Raw genomic sequence first — 18,559 nt, 5'->3', positions numbered from 1 at the left:
AAACAAAGTGTTTCAGAAAAGGTGGTCTTATGTCTTAAGTGGTTACGAGGACCTGGGGCCCCCGGGCTAAATATATGCATATACAGATATAAATCAATGATTTATTTTAAAAATGATATATATATATTTTTTATTTTTTTTTTTTTATTTTTAGTAAATTTATTTTAATAAAAATGCTTTTGGAGTAAAAATCGATCTAAAGATCGCTTTCTATTTAAGATACATTAATAATTTAGTTTATTCAGCATGAAATGGAGCTTAGTTATGTAGCACGCGGCTGTATATTCTGCGATATTTACATTTTTGGTAAACGCATTCAATGAATCCATGCACTGCATTGATACATTCACACAATTTCTCAGTTACCATAAAAAAAATCCCAAAGTTCAGAAATATTCTTTATCCCATTGTTTTGCAACTCTAAGTACACTACAAACTGTATGATTGACCGCTTCTGATATTGCGGTTTTACTAAACTGACAGCTTATTATTCTGAATAGGAAACATTCATTTTGTTTGCAAATATTAAAAGATTCTAACTACAAGCAAAAATAAGTGCTTACGTTTAAAGAGCACCTGTCATTTCAGATCCATCATGGCAGCGCCTGTTAGCGGGCATCCACTCTCCTGCTGCCACCACGTCCCTCACCTTGTTGTGTCACTGCCGCATCACAAGCCGCCCCATTAAAGTGAATGGGACTGTTGACGAGTCAACAGCAGGTCAGAGGAGGAGCCACTGCAGGGCAGAGATGACAGCTGCTCTTTAAAAATTATAATTTTAAATTGAGCCAATTTAAATCAAATCCGCCCTGCAACCAATGGATACTGTATTTTGGAATGGTACCACTAATCATTTGGACTGGCGTTGATATGTTTACCTTCTTCATGCTCAGCACACATGTAGTTGTTATGGTCATTTGGATGCTATTGGATGATGTAAACCAGCCTGGACATTTCATACATCATTTTTGTACAATGCTTTATATGTTCTACTTTGTATAACCAGTCCTTCTGCCTGATGTATGTACTTATCCAACTTTTTTTCGCAATATAAAAATATTGAACGGGAAAATGTATTAAAAAGACTAACTCTGCATTTTGCAAATAAATAAATGGACTCATATTGATTAATAAAAAATATAAAAATAAATAAAATGTGCATTATTCTTTGCATTTGAGCCTGCAAAACATTGCAACCGTGGATCGCAGAAGAAAAGCTCAGGATCCTGCAAACTATTACTGCAGCCACAGGATATCCCAAATACGTGTGTAACCATGTGCTACTCATATTTCCTGAGATCTTGTTGAAAAAGAGTGTGACGTCGCACCCAGTAGTGCAGCAGCTGGATAAAAAGTATATTTTTAATAAGCACTTTTCTACCAGGATAATTCTTTCATTTTTTGCAAACTTTAAAAAGCATTTTTTGCAAGAAGAAAAGTGATATAATTTCTGAAAGCAGAGACCCTGGAGAATAAAATGGTGGTAGCTGCAATTTTTTGTTACACAACATCTGCACAGTTATTTATGAAACCAAGATTTACAGAAAAAAAACACAGTGCAAAGACAATATTATACCTATTTTTTGGTAAAATATTAAGATGGGGTTGCATCAAGTAAATAGATACTAAACTAGTCAAGTCTTAAATTTGCGCATGGCCTTAGAATCGCAAAAAACGACGGTACCAAAAATTCTCCTTCGGTGACGCTTTAAAAGCCTTCACAGGTCATTAGTTTAGAGTTCACCATGGACTATGACCCTAGAATTATTGCACTCACTCCAACATTCGCAACAATATCTCACGTGCAGCATGATTAATGCTTACATACACGTGCTTGCCCCATGGTGCACTTTTTATATGGGGTGGGTGCGGGGGTACTATAGGGTTTTATTTTTATTAATACAATTTTTTCTTTTTTTTTTATTGCTCCTGGGATCATTAGTCACAGGAGGTATTGGGGAATATATGTTAACCTGGGTTCCTCCTGCTTACTCTGGGGAAAATCGGTTTCCTGGGGTCCCGGGGTCCCTTATAGAACAGGAGAGCCTGTTTGTCACTTTGGGTGACATTCTCTTGAGAAAGTCATACTGATGACAAATGTTTGCGAGTATATTTTCTCTTTAACAAACAATACTTTTAGCAATCATATTCTATGTATTGTTTTTTCCCATGATCATATATGATATGAATACTGTGGACTGGAGAGACAGGAGGAAGAAGAGAAGCGCCAGCAGTTGCATAGGATTACAGGAATTCAGAGCGGCTGTTTTGCTGATCCTGATCTAAAGAGATGCAACATTAGCTGGTGAGTGGCTGTCCAACCAAACTGGTGGAGGGACACCTGGATGTAGAATCCACACTAAATTTTATGGCACTTGCATAGTTAAGGCTACTTTCGCACTGAAGCGTTGCAGGCGCTGGTGGTAAAGCGGCGTTATATTTAGCGGCGCTATACCGTCATTTTAGCAGCGCTATTTGGCAGCTAGAGGGGCAGTTTTAACCCCCGCTAGCGGCCGAAAAAGGGTTAAAACCGCAAAGTGGCGGGTTTGGAGCGCTGCCCCATTGTTTTCAATGGGAAGGGGCGCTCTAGGAGCGGTAAATACACCACTCCTACAGCGCTCCAAAGATGCGGCTTGCAGGCCCTCGGGGCTTTCACATTGGAGTGCATTGAGCGGCTCCTTCGGGGGGCTTTACAGGCGCTATTTTTAGCACTTTAGCGCCTGCAAAGCGCCTCAGTGTGAAAGGGGCCTTACTAAAAGAATAGTGATTTGCACATTGCTTTACCAACTTTATGATCTGCTTTGTAAGATGTAGGCTTGCTTTTTATTACACAAAATACCGAAGGTTTGTTTAACTAAAACTGGAGAGTCCAAAATCTGATGCAACTGTGCATAGAAACCAATCATCTTCCAGGTTTGTTTGCTTTTGAGTCAAAGTTTAAGGCTTAATGTACACGGGACATTTTTGAAACCTCTCCTGAACGATTTAACTTGACAGATAGTAACCCACGTTTAAAAACGTCCATCATGCCACATTTAGCTGCGTTTTGCTGCATTTCCGTTTAGAAAAAAAAATTTGCCCAACTGCTCCTAAACGTCAGTTTAGCAGCAGCAGTGTACATGAGGCCTAAGGGCACTTTCACACTGCCAGCGCCTGAGCGGCAGCGGCAAAGCTCCGCTTTTGTTAGCGCGCTTTACCGTAATTTTAGCGGCGCTATTCGGCCGCTTTTAACCCCCACTAGCGGCCGAAAAAGGGTTAAAACTGCCCGCAAAATGCGCTGCCCATTGATTTCAATGGGCAGGGGCACTTTAGGAGCGGTGTATTCACCGCTCCTACAGTGCTGCAAAGAAGCTGCTTGCAGGACTTTGGGACGCCCTGCCAGCGCAGCACCCCAGTGTGAAAGCACTCAGGCTTTCACACTAGTTTTGCAGCTGAGGCTTTTTTCAGGCGCTATTTTTAGCACTAAAGCGCCTGAAAACGCCTCCAGTGTGAAAGGGGTCTAAAAGGAGAAGTCTAGCCTTAGCTTTTTAGGCTGGGCTTCTCCTATAGGTCACAGGAGCGCAATTAATTTTGCACTCCTGTGACCCATTTTCAGCGGAGAGTGGTCTGAAGTCCGCTCTCTGCTAACGTCACTGCCATCAGTTGAGGCAGCACGTCATCCCGACTTCCAAGTCTGGATCTGCCAGCTATCTTGATTGATGGCCATCTCAGCGATCCGCTCCCCGCCCCTCCACAGCTCAGCACTCCAGTGAGCATAGAGGAGAGACGCTGACTGACAGTCAGCAGCTTTCCTCTCGGGGATCTGTAAGAACTGAGCCATGGGCGATGTTCGATGGCTCGGTTCTCAGTGCAGACACGACGGGGGACAGCTGCTGCATCGGTCTGATGCTCCATCCACTGAAGGTAAGTATGAATAAAAAAAAACAAAAAACCTATACTTCTCTTTAAAAAGGGGTTGTAAACCTCCCTGAAGTACTTGTACCTATGGGCAAGCCTAGAATAAGGCTTGTCTATACAGTATCTCACAAAAGCGAGTACACCCCTCACATTTCCGTAAATATTTTATTATGTTTTAATGTGACAACACTGAAGAAATGACACTTTTCTACAATGTAAAGTAGTGAGTGTACAGCTTGTATAACAGTGTAAATTTGCTGTCCCCTCAAAATAACTCAACACACAGCCATTAACGTCTAAACCGCTGGCAACAAAAGTGAGTACACCCTTAAGGGCACTTTCACACTGGAGGCGGTAGCTGTTTAAGTGGCGCCTTGCCGCCACTAGCAGTGCGCTTTTAACCCCCCCTCCCCCTGAAAAGCGCCTCAATATGAAAGTAGCCAAAGTAAAAACATCCAAATTGGGCCCAATTAGCCATTTTCCCTCCCCGATGTCATGTGACACATTAGTGTTACAAGGTCTCAGGTGTGAATGGGAAGCAGGTGTGTTAAATTTGGTGTTATCTCTCTCACTCTTTCATACTGGACACCGGAGGTTCAACATGGCATCTCATGTCAAAGAACTCTGAGGAAGAATTGTTGCTCTACATAAAGATGGCCTAGGCTATAAGAAGATTGCCAAGACCCTGAAACTGAGCTGCAGAATGCTGGCCAAGACCATACAGCAGTGATGGACTGGCCAAGCATGTCTCTGGACCTAAACCCTATTGAGCATCCTCAAAACAGAAGGTGGAGGAGCGCAAGGTCCTAACACTCCAGTGGCAACCTGTGAAGCTCTGGTGAACTCCATGCCCAAGTGGGTTAGGGCAGTGCTGGAAAATAATGGTGTTCACACAAAATATTTACTGTATACTACGCTGAGGTCATCGGCGTATGCGCTCTGAAGGAACGGCCACCCATACTGTTTCTTCAGGAGCGAGTGCCATGACTGGCGGCTCATGCACGGGAGTGACGTCACGCGGTTCCGGCCAGTCACATAGCCGGAGTCCTCGCCCCAGAAGAGGCAAAAATGGATGCGGCCTGCAGCAGGGACAGCACGGGCTTCATTTGCAACTAAGTGTCACAATGTGCTAGTATGCGATGCATACTAGCACATTAGCCCTTTACTGTGCAAGAAAGGGGAAAACATTTTTTATCCCCCGCAGGGTTTACTTCTGCTTTAATTGAACAATCTGAGATTAGACACTGATTGGCTACCATGCACAGCTACACCAGATTTTGCACTCTTCAGTTTTAGTAAATCAACCCCTTGGTTTAGCAGTATTATGCCATGTATTGTTTCATTTTCATTGTCCTCATGATATGAATTCTGTGGAGAAAAGAGGAGAGGGAGGAGATATGATAGCATGGGAGAAGTGCCTATACTGAATAACAGGAGTTTAGAGCTCTTTTTTGCTGATCTTTGTTCAAAGAGAGGCAATGTTATCTGGTGAGTAGGTGTCCATTAGAATTGGTGAAGGGACATGTCGATCTGCACTGAATTAATGTTTTATGCCATCTATACAAAGAAGCAAAGTGGTTTATGGATGAACACTATACAAAAGAATTAAATTAGGCCCTTTTCACAGGAGAAATCTGATTGGGTCCGGCTGCCTGTTTCTCAGCTGGACCCTCCATTCTCTTCTATGGGCAGTCGGATGTATACAAGTTTGTGTCTGTCTACACCTGGCTACCTCCAGGTTGGATCAGAGGGCAGTCAGGTTTAAACAGACAGGGGGTTCGTTTACATCAGACTGCCCATAAAGCACAGTAGGCTGCGTCTGTGTCCGCTCTGCATAAGCAAAGCAGACAAGGACCTGTCACCAGGCTGCTCCACTCAGCTCAGCAGGGGATCAGCGAACAGATCCCCTGCTGAGAAAAAAAAAATGGATTCAGCCTGTGTAAAAGGGTCTTACAGTTTTTTGGAGATAGAGATTGATGGTTTAAGTTTGTTTTTTTCACATATTATCACTTTCCGTGAGGTCTATACAGATATTTTAACACTGTATTGAGGAGGTGGTTGTTTCACGTTTTCTGTTTACTGTAATTCTGCAAGTTCCTCTTCTCTAATTTCATTCTGACCACTCCAAGCACGGAACCAGATCCATGTGCCTGTGGTCAGTTTGCATAGCACTGCTACTTCTATGACACAGGGTGTCGTGGTGATGAACACAGCGTCCTGTACTCCAAGGGTCAGATTGGCAGCCAAGTCTCCCGCCCAGTGCTGCGAAGGCCATACACAAAGCAAATTTCTTTCCTATAACCAGGGGTTTCAGGAAAGAAATTCTCTCGATTCCCTTATCAACAGACCGTGCTGATGAGGGAATCCCTCCTGCCGGGCCATTGCCTTCTCCCTCCTCTTCTAAATAAATGCCCATTTTTGCCAATGGCTCCTGCTACCAATCTGTTCAATGAGGAGCGAGACAGTGGCTGGAGCCGCTGCACTCGTGCACATCACTGGATCGGGCTCAGGTAAGGAAAAAGGGGGAGGGAAGATGCAGCACAGAAGGTTTTTTCACCTTAATGCATAGAATGCATCTGTGCAAGGAAAATCTGCATCTGAAGCCAGAGAAGTTGGAAGGTGATAAACTGGAGGCAATAGAAAGCATTACAATTAGTAAAAGTAAAATAGAAGGCATTAAGGTGAAAAACCTTGAGGCTTTACAACCACTTTAAGGCTACATATTAACTATACACCAAACTTTTGAGGTTTTTATCCAATCGGCCAACTAATTGATTATGTAAATAATTGTTAGTTGCAGCCCCAATGCATTCTAAGATCTCATTTTCAGTTCTGACAGGTGTATACCTTTAACTACTTGTCGACCATGCTATAACTTAATGAAGGCTACAGAGCAGTCGTTCAGTTCTGAGAGATCTATTGACGTCCTCCCAGAACCGCTTCCCTGCATGCCTGCTGTGGTGTGCTCTGTGATCACTGTGACAGCTGATCACAGATTGGGGTAAAGGGCCAATCACAGCGGCCCTTTACCACATGCATCAGCTGTGTCCAATGTAAACACTTGGACACAGCTGATCGCAATGTAAACACTTGGACACAGCTGATCGCAATGTAAACACTTGGACACAGCTGATCGCAATGTAAACACTTGGACACAGCTGATCGCAATGTAAACACTTGGACACAGCTGATCGCAATGTAAACACTTGGACACAGCTGATCGCAATGTAAACACTTGGGCACAGCTGATCGCAATGTAAACACTTGGGCACAGCTGATCACAATGTAAACACTTGGGCACAGCTGATCACAATGTAAACACTTGGGCACAGCTGATCAATGTAAACACTTGCCAGTTATCAGCATTCCTTTCATCACGCACTGTCACAGCGTGAGAGGAGAGCCAGTAACTGGCAAGTGTGACAGAGGACATCTACACTGATAATCAGGGCACTGACCATCACTGTCATGATCATCAGTGCAGCCCCAACAGTGCCGCCTCAGCAGCGCCCATCAGCGAAGGAGAGAAATGACTTGCAAAACTTTATAACAAACGAAGAAAATTATTATTATTTTTCTTTTTCAACGTTTTCCTGTCTTTTTCCACTTGTTTAGCAAAAAATAAAAACCCAGTGGTGATTAAATACCACCAAAAGAAAGCTCTATTTGTGTAAAAAAAAAAAAAAATTCATGATAAAAATTTCATATTGCATGACCGTGCAATTGTCATTCAAAGTGTGAGCGCTGAAAGCTGAACATTGACCTGGGCAGGAAGGGGGTAAAAATGCCCAGTAGACAAGTGGTTAAGCACGTCGTTTTTTACCGGTTTTCTGTAATAAGAAACGGCTGCAGACGTTCAATCATGCTGGCAAGGCACAATCCGGACGTCTATCTGCTCACATGTCAAGATATGGAATCAGGAACGGGTGAATGGCTGCAGGTGAATTCACCTTTACCTTGATAATCTCATTCTGGACTTTCATATTATTGCTGTTAAGCCATCCAGAGCGGGGATAATGATTAGCTTGTGACAAACCTCTGGAATAGGCTGGTAAAGTGCGGCTCCCAGGAGTATAGTATGTCCCTGTGACAGACAGGATTCTTCTGCCAATCGGCTGGCACTCAATTCTCTACCCAACCTGCAACAACAGATCTCCGCGCCCTGATCTGCACTCAGCACACACAAATCTACACTCAATAAGCTATTCGCTAACATCTCACACAGCATTAAATCCCAACTTCAGCCAAGACATCAAAACTCAATCCAAAACGTCATCTGGGTGTATTGGATCATCCCCATAAAACACGGCCAGCACCAGGGGAGTCACAAGCAAGCACATTATCCACATATAAACCCATCTGTGCTGCAATCTCTGACCAGCAATACACACAGAAGTTGAAGTTTAAAAGGGATTGTAAACCTCAGACATGAAATATGAACAAAAGCACATCCCTCTATAGTGTGTACTTGTCTCAATCCAGAGTGTCATTTCTGCCTGCTGCTTAATTCCCAAGAGAAAAAAGTGGCAGGAGAGGGACCTCCAGCTGATTGACAGCCTCAGCTCTGTTCCTGTGTGCTGTGTGAAGGGGGTGTGTCCCTTCTCTCCAATCAGCTCTCAGAACTCTCTTCTCTGAGCTCTGCATAGTGTAACTTTTCTTTCTTTTCAAAGAACACAAGGCGTTACCTGACGAGGTGGAGGAGCAGGGCAGTGAAATCATGATCTTCACCTCGGCCAATCGGAAGACGCCTTTTATTCATTGAAAGGAATACAAGGCAGTCTCTCAATGGCAGCAGTGACAAGCGTCTGACCCCCCGAGGTTACTATCAGAGATGCTCTGAAATTTCGGCCGCCGACACACAATCGTCTGAAAATGGTGTTATCAGCATTTTGCCGATAAAGAGAAAAAGGTGTCAATAACAACACGGAAAACGCGATATTACTGTGCTTATGGCATGTTTTTTATAGGTCACGTGGCTGAAAAACCGCATCAAAACATAACACAGGTGTGCGTATTTTTTTGACTGATCATAAATGCAGCAAGCAAGATTTTTAACACAACGGAAGCGCAACAGACCAGCGTGAAGACATACGTAGAATTTAAAGTGGTTGTAAACCCTTTCCAACCAAACAGAAGAAATGGCACGTCTGTGCCTTTGCTTCAGCTAGTATGCCGTTACCGGCGGCTCCCGCCAATCACAGCGCCGGAGCCCGCGATACCCGGAAGTAACTCCGGGAGCGATGTCGCCTGCCTGAGCGGTGTACGAGGACCGCTGCGGGGGCTTTGATCTAAGGTAAATAATTCATAATGAGCTAGTATGCTATGCATACTAGCTCATTATGCCTTTGTCTTGCAGGGTTTTTTTTTATTTATTTAAAGGAATGCATTTTTCTTGAGTATTTCTTGCGCTAAAAGGTGTTGATAATGGGCGACAAATTCATATTAAATTCATGATATTAATTAAAAAGTAAAATATATATAATAATTCTTTATTTTTTTTTTTTTAAACTGTTGTTTTCGGCCAAGTGCATCCTGAAATTTTCATCTTCAGTACCAATATTTACATTCGGTGCACCTCTAGTTACTATGCGGAAGGCAAGCAGTTTCAGTACCCGAATGTGACCGGAGGGGGTTGGGGATGCTTCCTTCCCACTGCAAGGATTAAAGTGGTGTAAAGTCTCTTTTTTTTTTTTTTCTATGAAGATAACAAACATGTTATAATACCTCCTCTGTGCCGTGGTTTTGCACAAAGCAGCCCAATCCTTTTCTTCTTGGGTGCCTCTTCAGTGCTCCTGGCCCCTCCCCTCCTGTTGAGTGCCCCCACCAAGCAGCTTGGTATGGGGGCACCCAAGCCGAGCTGCAGCTCCGTGTGTCCTGTCAGACACAGAGCTGTGGTTTGGCCCCGCCCCTCTCTCTCCCAATTGGCTGACTGGCTTTGACAGCAGCAGGAGCTAATGGCGCCGCTGCTGTGTCTCAGCCAATCAGGAGGGAGAGCTCCAGATGGCCGAAACACTTGTGGACATCGCTGGACAGAGATGGGGCTCAGGTAAGTATTAGGGAGGCTGCTGCACACCGAAGGCTTTTTATTTTAATGCATTAAGATGAAAAACCTTCTGACTTTAAAACCCCTTTCAATGCTCCTTTAAGCTGGCCATAGATGGTTCGAATCTCGGCTGATTCAACAGGGACTGCCCGAGATTCTAACCAATCGACTTGGCTACAACCAGCATGTCAGATTTTTACATTCAATTATTGCCAGTGGCTACAGCTACTAGAGCTGGGCGATTTTCTCCAAAAAAAAAAAAAAAAAAACTCGATTTATGATTCGAATTTTTTTTTTTTTGATGGACACCGCGCCGGTCCTGAGGAGCTGCGGACATGAGTTTTTAGGCGAGGCTTCGGCCTAGTCCGCTGCGTCCGGCCTCGCGGACTAGGCCGAAGCCGCGGCCTCGCCTAAAAACTCCTGCCTGCAGCTCCTCAGGACCGGCGTGGTGTCAGCACCGGTCCTGGTGGAAAAAAAAAAAAAATCGATTTGCTGAAAATTTGAATCGATTTGACCTCTCAACTCGATTCAAGATTTAAATAGATTTTTTTCTCCAGCCCTACCTCCTTCCCTCCCTTCATATTGTAAACATTTTGCTCTTTTTGGGGGCGGGTACCTAGTTTTGACCCACCTAGGCGATCCAAACCCCCCCCATTCCCCACCTGCAACCACCTTGGACAATTCACAGATAACACAGTGTGGCTCGTGTATCCGCGGTGGGGAGTTGGCCGTGACGCTACTTGAAGTCACAGCTGGATTCCCACAGTCAACATGGCGGAGCTGAGGGCCCAAACTCTGGCGAAGAACCAGCCTGGGTGAGGGCCGAGCTGGATCACTGGGCTGGTAAGTGCCTTTTTATTAAAAGTCAGCAGATATAGTATTTGTAGCTGCTGACTTTCATTTTTTAAAACATGGCTGAAGCTCCTCTTTCACAATACAGACCTGATGTAATTAATGTAGATGTAAACCCTAACTGGACAATAAAAATAAATAGGAAGGATCACCGACCTAGTGCACTACCATAAAAAGCTTTTTTGGAGAATGTAAAATTAATCCATCATACTCACAAGGTGGGACAAGTCACAAGCATAGAATACAATCCACACCGGACGCAAGTGTCAAGTAGACACAGCTGATGCGTTTGAGGGACAGGCCCTCTTCTTCAGAGCTAGCCTAACTGGACAATGTTTACTTTACACTGGATTTTAAACTTTTTAAATAAAATACCTGCATTGATTTTTGGGAAAGGTATCCAAATTTACTGGGGTATTTCTAAAAGCCCTTATGGCACCGCAAATAGGGGGCTCTAATGATGAAGGTATGATATGGCACCGCAACTAGGGGGCACCAATGATAAAGGTACGATATGGCACCGCACTAGGGGGCACTAATGATTAAGGGAATTTTAGTTTCAGACTACAGATTGCTTCGGTCAAACAAAAAAAAAAAAGGAAGGAGTACAAGTATGTAGATTTTTCCTCATTCCATTGTTGTGACAAAAGGGCAGAAAGTGACTAGTAATCTCCCCACTGGAAACAGAGGTAGCAACGAAACATGCATTACAGGAAAGGTCTAGAACCCCTGACAAGCTTTTATCGATTTTGAGGTCAACTGATTCCCTCATTCTCTGTGCTGTGTCACAGTGGCAGGAAGTGAGGGGTAATCTATACTTCCAACAGAAACTGATTTAAAAAAAAAAAAAAAAAAAAAAAAAAAAAAAAAAAGGCAATACTACACTTCCGCACTGTATTGAAAACTTAAAAAAAAAAAAAAAAATAGGATTGCAACTGGAGTGGGACTATGGCCACACATAATTGAATCGGTTTAGGCTGATCTCTATACTATGTAATAGCAGCTATGATGACAGGAGTCCTTTGCTAAGAAAATCATTACACTGCCAACCCTATAGGCAAAAAGCTATTGAAAAACCTTGTTGGTGGAACATATGAAGGGCCCTGAGACTAGCACAAGGCCAGTTTTGAGGAGAGGCCGAGTCTTCGGCCTAGTCCGCGAGGCCGGACGCCGCGGACTAGGCCGCAGCCTCGCCTGAAAACTCCTGCCCGCAGATCTTCAGGACCGGCGCGGTGTCAGCGCCTGTCCTGGTGAAAAAAAAAAAAAAATCTAAAAAAATCGATTTGCTGAAAATTTGAATCGATTTGACCTCTCAACTCGATTCAAAACGATTTTTTCCCCAGCCCTAACAGCTACTAGCAATAATCACTGTGTTCTCCTGGTAGGGACGGCTCACCGTGCCCTCCCGTCTCGAAAAACAATAGCTCCGCGAGAGGGATTCCCCCATCAACACTTAGGCTCCATTCACACTAGCGCGTTTTTTGATGCATTTTGCAGAAATGCATGGGAATTTTTTAACATGGGTTCCTATGGAACATGTTCACATCAATGCCTTTTTGTTCCTCTGCATTTTTGGAAAGGGTCGGGGACTTTTTTTCATGCAAAATGCAGCATTTTGCATGTAATACAATTCAATGGACCAGCATCAAAAACGCATGTGCACCGTTTTTGCCGTTTTTTTTTTTATTTATTTTTTTTAAAAAAACTTTAAAAAAAAAAAAAAAACGCAAAACGCTGTAAAAACGCTGTAAAAACGCTATAAAAACGCTGCAAGCATGACAAAAAAAAACTCCAAAAACGCTCAAAAGCAACATGCATAGGTGTGAATCAAGCCTAAGGCCCCTTTCACACTGGGGCGGTGGGGGCGTCGGCGGTACAACAGCGCTATTTTTAGCGCTGCTGTACCGTCGTTCTTGCAGCGGTATTCGGCCGCTAGCGGTGCGGTTTTACCCCCTGCTGGCGGCCGAAAAAGGGTTAAAATCCCTCGTACAGCGCGGCTATAGCCGCGGTATTGCCGCGCTGTCCCATTGATTTCAATGGGCAGGAGCGGTGTATACACCGCTCCTTCCCCGCTCCAAAAAAGCGGTTTGCAGGACTTTTTTCACCGCCCTGCCTGCGCACCGAGGGCTTTCACACTGAACAAACAGCGGAGGCTGTTTAGGGGCGGTTTTCAGGCGGTATTTTTAGCGCAATACTGCCTGAAAACCGCTCCAGTGTGAAAGGGGTCTTACTGTGAACATGACCAGCTGCTGTCATTCTGCCAGTCACAGGCACTAAGGTCATCACATACAACACAGGACCAGCAGTTCTGCACTATACGTGATGACACCGAAGTTTACATGAGGAAACATAACAGCAGCTCCTTTAGATTTGCTACATCTGAGGAGGACTCGGGCTTGAGAGTGAGAAGTCACTTGACATCTGACAGTTGCTGTTCTGTCAAATATCTGCCTGCAGTCTGATACCACACACTATCCCCTTAGTCATCAACAGTATAATATATCAGAATTGTGTAGTAAAAAAAAAAAAAAAATCCCCTAAAAAGAAGATCTTGGCTTTCTTCAAGAGCTACGTTGGCTGAAGGCACTTCAGCATCTGACAAATGTCCAGGAGTGTTGGATGTCTCTGCCCCAGATAGCGTCATGTACCGGGGGTGTACATTCAAAATATTAAAATCAGAAATGACGGAGCACCAACGCGCAAAACGCCAGGGGCGACCGTGCCCCAACGCGCAAAACGCCAGGGGCGACCGTGCCCCAACACCCAACATCGGAGGTGACCGTGCCCCAACATGCAACATCAAAAGTGACCGTAAACCAATACATTTCAATAAATTCTAGCCTGAGCATGATCAACTTTATTCTGGACTAAATAGAACTTATCTGATATAACTTATAGAACTCTGGTGTGGGATTTCCCAGGTGAATAATATGATTCTTCTGAGATAAGTCCGGTGACTGGGAGCATTCTGCACATTCATCCTGCGTGTCCAGTGATTATTTAGCCTGGGTTCACACCATCGCCGCATGTGGCTCCCAGCAGGGGTCTGGTGCGTCCTGGTTCACCGTTTCAGGTCCGATTTCAGCCCGAATGTTTGGCTGAATTTGGACCTGGAACGGACCAAAAGACGCACAACGCTTTTGTGCAAAACGCACCGGAGATATGTGAACTGCCTCCATAGAGACCCAGTCAAAATCTCCTGCTACTGAAAATTGGATGTGGGGAACCCGCATCCAATTCCCAGTGGTATGAACCCAGCCTTAACCTGCAGAATGATCATGTGATAAGATCCAGAAATCTCCATTTTATGCTCATGGTTATACATGTAGTAATTGATTTTACAAACCATTGCAAACAAGCAACTCATCATTGATTAGAGAGGATTTGCTGGGTTAGCCACAAAAAAATAAATAAATAAATAAAAATAAAAAGGACACACACATCTAGCGGAGTTCTGAAATGGTCCTCAGCTCCACAGCCAGTCCTGAGCCACCATCTTCTTCTCTGAAGTCATCAGGAGCCAGCTGTCTCTTCCAGGTTCTTGCAGCCAGCCCCCTGATGATGCACATACACTGCAGTTGGCTGCAAGAATCAGGAAAAAAGACAGCTGGCCCCCTGAGCATACACTGCAGCTGGCTGCATGAACAAGAAGGAGACAGCTGCCTGACGATGCACATGAACTCCAGCCAGCTGCAAGAACCAAGGAGATCCAGCTAATCCCCTGATGATGCACATGCACTGCAGCCGGCTGCAAAAATTGGGAAAAGACAGCTGGACCTCGGATGATATACATACACTATAGCTGGCTGCAGGAACCAGAAAGCGATAGCTGGCCCCCTGATGATGCACATGTACGGCAACATGCTCCAAGAACCAGGAAGTGCCAACTGACCCGGATAATGCACATGCACTGCAGCTGACTGTAAGAACCAGGAAGTGACAGCTGACCCCTGATAATGCATTAATACTGCAGCTGGCTGCAAGAACCAGGAAGTGCCAACTGACCCCGATAATGCACGAGTACTGCAGCATGCTGCAAGAACCAGAAAGTGACAGCTGGCCTCTGATAATGCACGAGTACTGCAGCTGGCTGCAAGAACCAGGAAGAGACAGCTGCCCCCTGGTGACACAAGGCAGCACATGCACCATAGAGCACCCCGAGGCCTCTTGGGATCTGTGATGTCAGGATCTCAGAAGGCTGCAGGGAACTGAATGTCATACTTGCCTAGGCAAGAATCCAGGAAGCGTGGGGGGAGGTTCCTAGAAAAAAGGTAATAAACAGAAACGACTGTTGAGAGAGGAGGGGGAGGGGTGAAGCGATGGAGGGCAGAGATGGTGAAGGTCCACTTTAAAATTAGAACCAAAAATAAAAAGGTGCATTTTTAACAGCCTATTCATGTCAATGGGTTGCAAAATGCGTGGAAGTGTGCAAAAAGTACAGCATGCTTGACTTGCTCAGTACCAGGCGCTTTGGTGGGCGTGAATGCACCTGTGTTTAAAAGATGCATCGGGTGCCATTAAAAATGAATGCCACATATGTGGGTGTGCAGCCAGTGTCTGTTCCTGCACCGCAGTGATGTAAGCCGGTCCCAAAGCGCCATGATTGAGGTGTAACATTCCTGACGCTTTCCTACCCCCGGGGGGCCGCCGGTGGGGTGTACAGCCGGCCATACAAGAGAACGGCTGTAGTGGTATGAGCGGCGGTGTCCTGTACATTGGGGTATACCCGAGTATGGGTACAAAGTGTACCTCCCCAAATGTGACAATCACACCAACAGGAAATACGCCGTACATACATGCACAGGTAAACAAATACTGCCGTTTCTATGACTACCACCTCCAATACCAGCCACTTGTATGGTCGGCGGGACACTTCACCTCCGGGACGCCGGGCGTGGGAAACCGCAGGGAATTCCACACTTTGATCCCCTAAACATCAATCTACATGGGGCCCATAGGTTATAAATGAATACGATTAATAAAAAGGATTAATTGATCTGAATTTTAATCAGTTCTCCCCCACACAGGCCGATATCTGTCAGATAAATTAATAAGCGTCCACAATGTCTGACCAATTGGTAGAAATGGATGGAGAGCACCCCCATAGAGGAGGAAGGGGCTCTGATTGTATTGATCAGTGTGCCCCCCTGACATGCACACAGAGGTAGGTGGTTGCAATGATCGCTCATGTCTATGGCCGGATACACAGAACCACTGACAGGTGCCAGCCCCTCCCCCACCTATCACTGACACTTACCTGTACCAGCATCTTCACGTACATGAGCGGGTGGGACACGACGGTCAGGCCGGAGCCCAACAGCAACTGACTGGTCGTGTCCGCCATCTTGGAGACGTCACGTGACCCCGGGCCGCCGATTCAAGGAGAAAACCCCGGTGGCGAGGAGCGGAAGTGAGGAGGATCATGTGACCCGGGTCTCCTAGCAACGCCGAGAGTTTGTGGTGGGCGGGGCCTGACTGCGAGCAGCTTTGCTCGGGAGGGAAGAGGGGGAAGCCGGGTGAAAGGTAGGTACCTCTATAGCGATGGGCACTGGAGACAGGTGGGTATGTGTCCTCCATAGTACAGGCGTGGGTAGGTACATACATAATACTGGGCACTGGAGACAGGTGGGTATGTGTCCTCCATAGTACAGGTGTGGGTAGGTACATACATAATACTGGGCACTGGAGACAGGTGGGTAGGTACATACATAATACTGGGCACTGGAGACAGGTGGGTAGGTACATACATAATACTGGGCACTGGAGACAGGTGGGTAGGTACATACATAATACTGGGCACTGGAGACAGGTGGGTAGCACATAGTACCAGGCATTCATTATACTGGGCACTGGAGGCAGGTAGGTATCCCTAAAGTTCTGAGCACTGGAGGCAGGTATGTATTCGCCCCCTCCCCCCAATAGTACTGGGTGTGGGTAGGCACACCCATGGTACTGGGCAATGTAGGTAGGTTCCCCCATAGTTCTAGGCACTGGAGGCAGGTGGGTAGCCCCATAGTACCAGGCATTGAAGTTAGGTGGGGAATTCTGTAGTACTGGGCACTGGAGGCAGGTAGGTACCCCCACAGTACTGGGCATTGGGGCACGTAGGTACACCTATAGTTCTGGATACTGGAGGCAGGTGGGTACTCCAATAGTGCTGAGCAATGTAGGTAGGTAAGTGTACCGGGCAGTGGAGAAAGTTATGTATATACCACTATAGTATTGGACACTGGAGGCAGACATGTGTGTACTCCTATAGTTCTGGGCACTAGAGGCTGGTAAGTTCCCTCATAGTACTGGGCAATGGAGGCAGGTAGGTACCCCCATAGTATTGGGCACTGGGGGTAAGTAGGTATCCCCATAGTACTGGGGCAGGTAGGTACCCCCCTCCCCATAGTACCGGGCACTGGAGGCAGAAAGGTAGCCCAATTATATTGGGTACTGGAGGTAGGTGGGTGTCCCTATAGCAGTGATGGCGAACCTTGGCACACCAGATGTTTTGGAACTACATTTCCCATCATGCTTATGCACTCTGCAGTGTAGTGGTGCATCATGGGAAATGTAGTTCCAAAACATCTGGGGTGCCAAGGTTCGCCATCACTGCCCTATAGCACTTGTCACTGAAGGAAGATAGGTAAGGAATTCTCCAAGTACTGAGCACTGTAGTTGGATAGGTAGGTACTGGGCAGTGAAGGTGGGTGGGGGAGGGGGGTGGATAGTGGGTCAGTTGTTTCCTCTGTGCTCTGTTTTTATAACTGATTTTGGTGCTTGGAGGGCATGGTGGGCATGGTTCTGCTTTAAATGAACCTAGAGGCAGCCAATCCTGAGCGTTCTCATGAAGCCGCCTGGCTGTAATGGCCGTCGGCTTATTTCAGGAACTTGGATGATTGTCCCAGAAGAAGTATGGAGATGGGGAACTCACACCTTCCCCGATCGGAATACTGGTGTCTATGACATAGAAAGTATAGAGGCAATTGTTTAACTATGACAGCCAGGCAACCAGCATTTCCAAAAGATCCGTCTGTATTTTGTTTACAGCCCAAATGACCTTCAGTTTAAATCCTCCTAAATACATCAAAACTACAGGAGTGCAAAGTCTTCCAGATCATTTCAGCCACAGCCTGGGTAGAAAAGCCTGTCCCCTGCCAGCATGCTGCAGAGACGTACCCTCGCCTCGCTCTTTGTGTGAAAGCAGTGGTCTCTCTGCAGACGTCTGACACATCCCCTACTGAGTCAGTATTGGAGCTGTCCAATCAGCAGCGAGGAAGAGCTTTTCTGATTGGAGGGCTCTAGCTGTGACTCAGTAGGTGTGTTGGAACTCTGCAGAGAGATCACTGCTTCCATGCAAAGAGCGAGTGTCCTTCTCTAGAGATAGCACCCTGGCTGTAGATCAGGCTTTCCTACTCAGTCTGTGGCTGCTTCCTAAAGAAAATAAACTTTGTATTTACACACCTGGCATGTGATGATTTCTATGGGAAGTTCTGTTGGCTTCCTTTGCCTTCCCTGACCTGTATGTAGAGTTCAGTGAGTGCGGGAAAATGTAACTGACAAAACCCTTTATGATCTCTTTTGTATATGAAATGTAATAAACTGATTTAAACTGGAGGTTGAGTTGTGCTGTAGACTGCGCTCACACCTGAGCGACGTGGAAACGCGCGTTTCCTAAAATGAGCGATTGGATTTTACACACCTGAAATTTATTCTAATGGCTGGAAGTTCTGTTGGTTTCCTTTTGCTCCAGCTGTATGTAGAGTTCAGTGAGTGCGG

General features: G+C 45.6%; 2 protein-coding genes across 4 annotated transcripts in view; one reads left to right on the top strand and one right to left on the bottom strand.

Annotated features, from left to right (window-relative positions):
* MTCH2 (mitochondrial carrier 2) overlaps nt 1-16,205 on the bottom strand; it is a 39,829-nt gene extending 23,624 nt beyond the window's left edge. The window contains exon 1 of the mRNA XM_073604432.1: nt 16,050-16,205. Coding sequence (XP_073460533.1) covers nt 16,050-16,136 — 87 coding nt within the window. The 5' untranslated portion in view covers nt 16,137-16,205. The remainder of the gene's footprint in view (nt 1-16,049) is intronic.
* The window catches only part of AGBL2 (AGBL carboxypeptidase 2), a 95,050-nt gene continuing 92,678 nt past the window's right edge, over nt 16,188-18,559 (top strand). For all 3 annotated transcript variants that reach the window (XM_073604427.1, XM_073604425.1, XM_073604429.1), the window contains exon 1: nt 16,188-16,315. The gene's annotated coding sequence lies outside the window, so the exon portion shown is untranslated. The remainder of the gene's footprint in view (nt 16,316-18,559) is intronic.

The sequence above is a fragment of the Aquarana catesbeiana genome, linkage group LG11 (assembly GCF_042186555.1).
Source record: "Aquarana catesbeiana isolate 2022-GZ linkage group LG11, ASM4218655v1, whole genome shotgun sequence".
Taxonomy (NCBI): Eukaryota; Metazoa; Chordata; class Amphibia; order Anura; family Ranidae; genus Aquarana; species Aquarana catesbeiana.
Note: the sequence above shows the minus strand (reverse complement) of the source record. Positions and strands in the feature narration are given on the sequence as shown.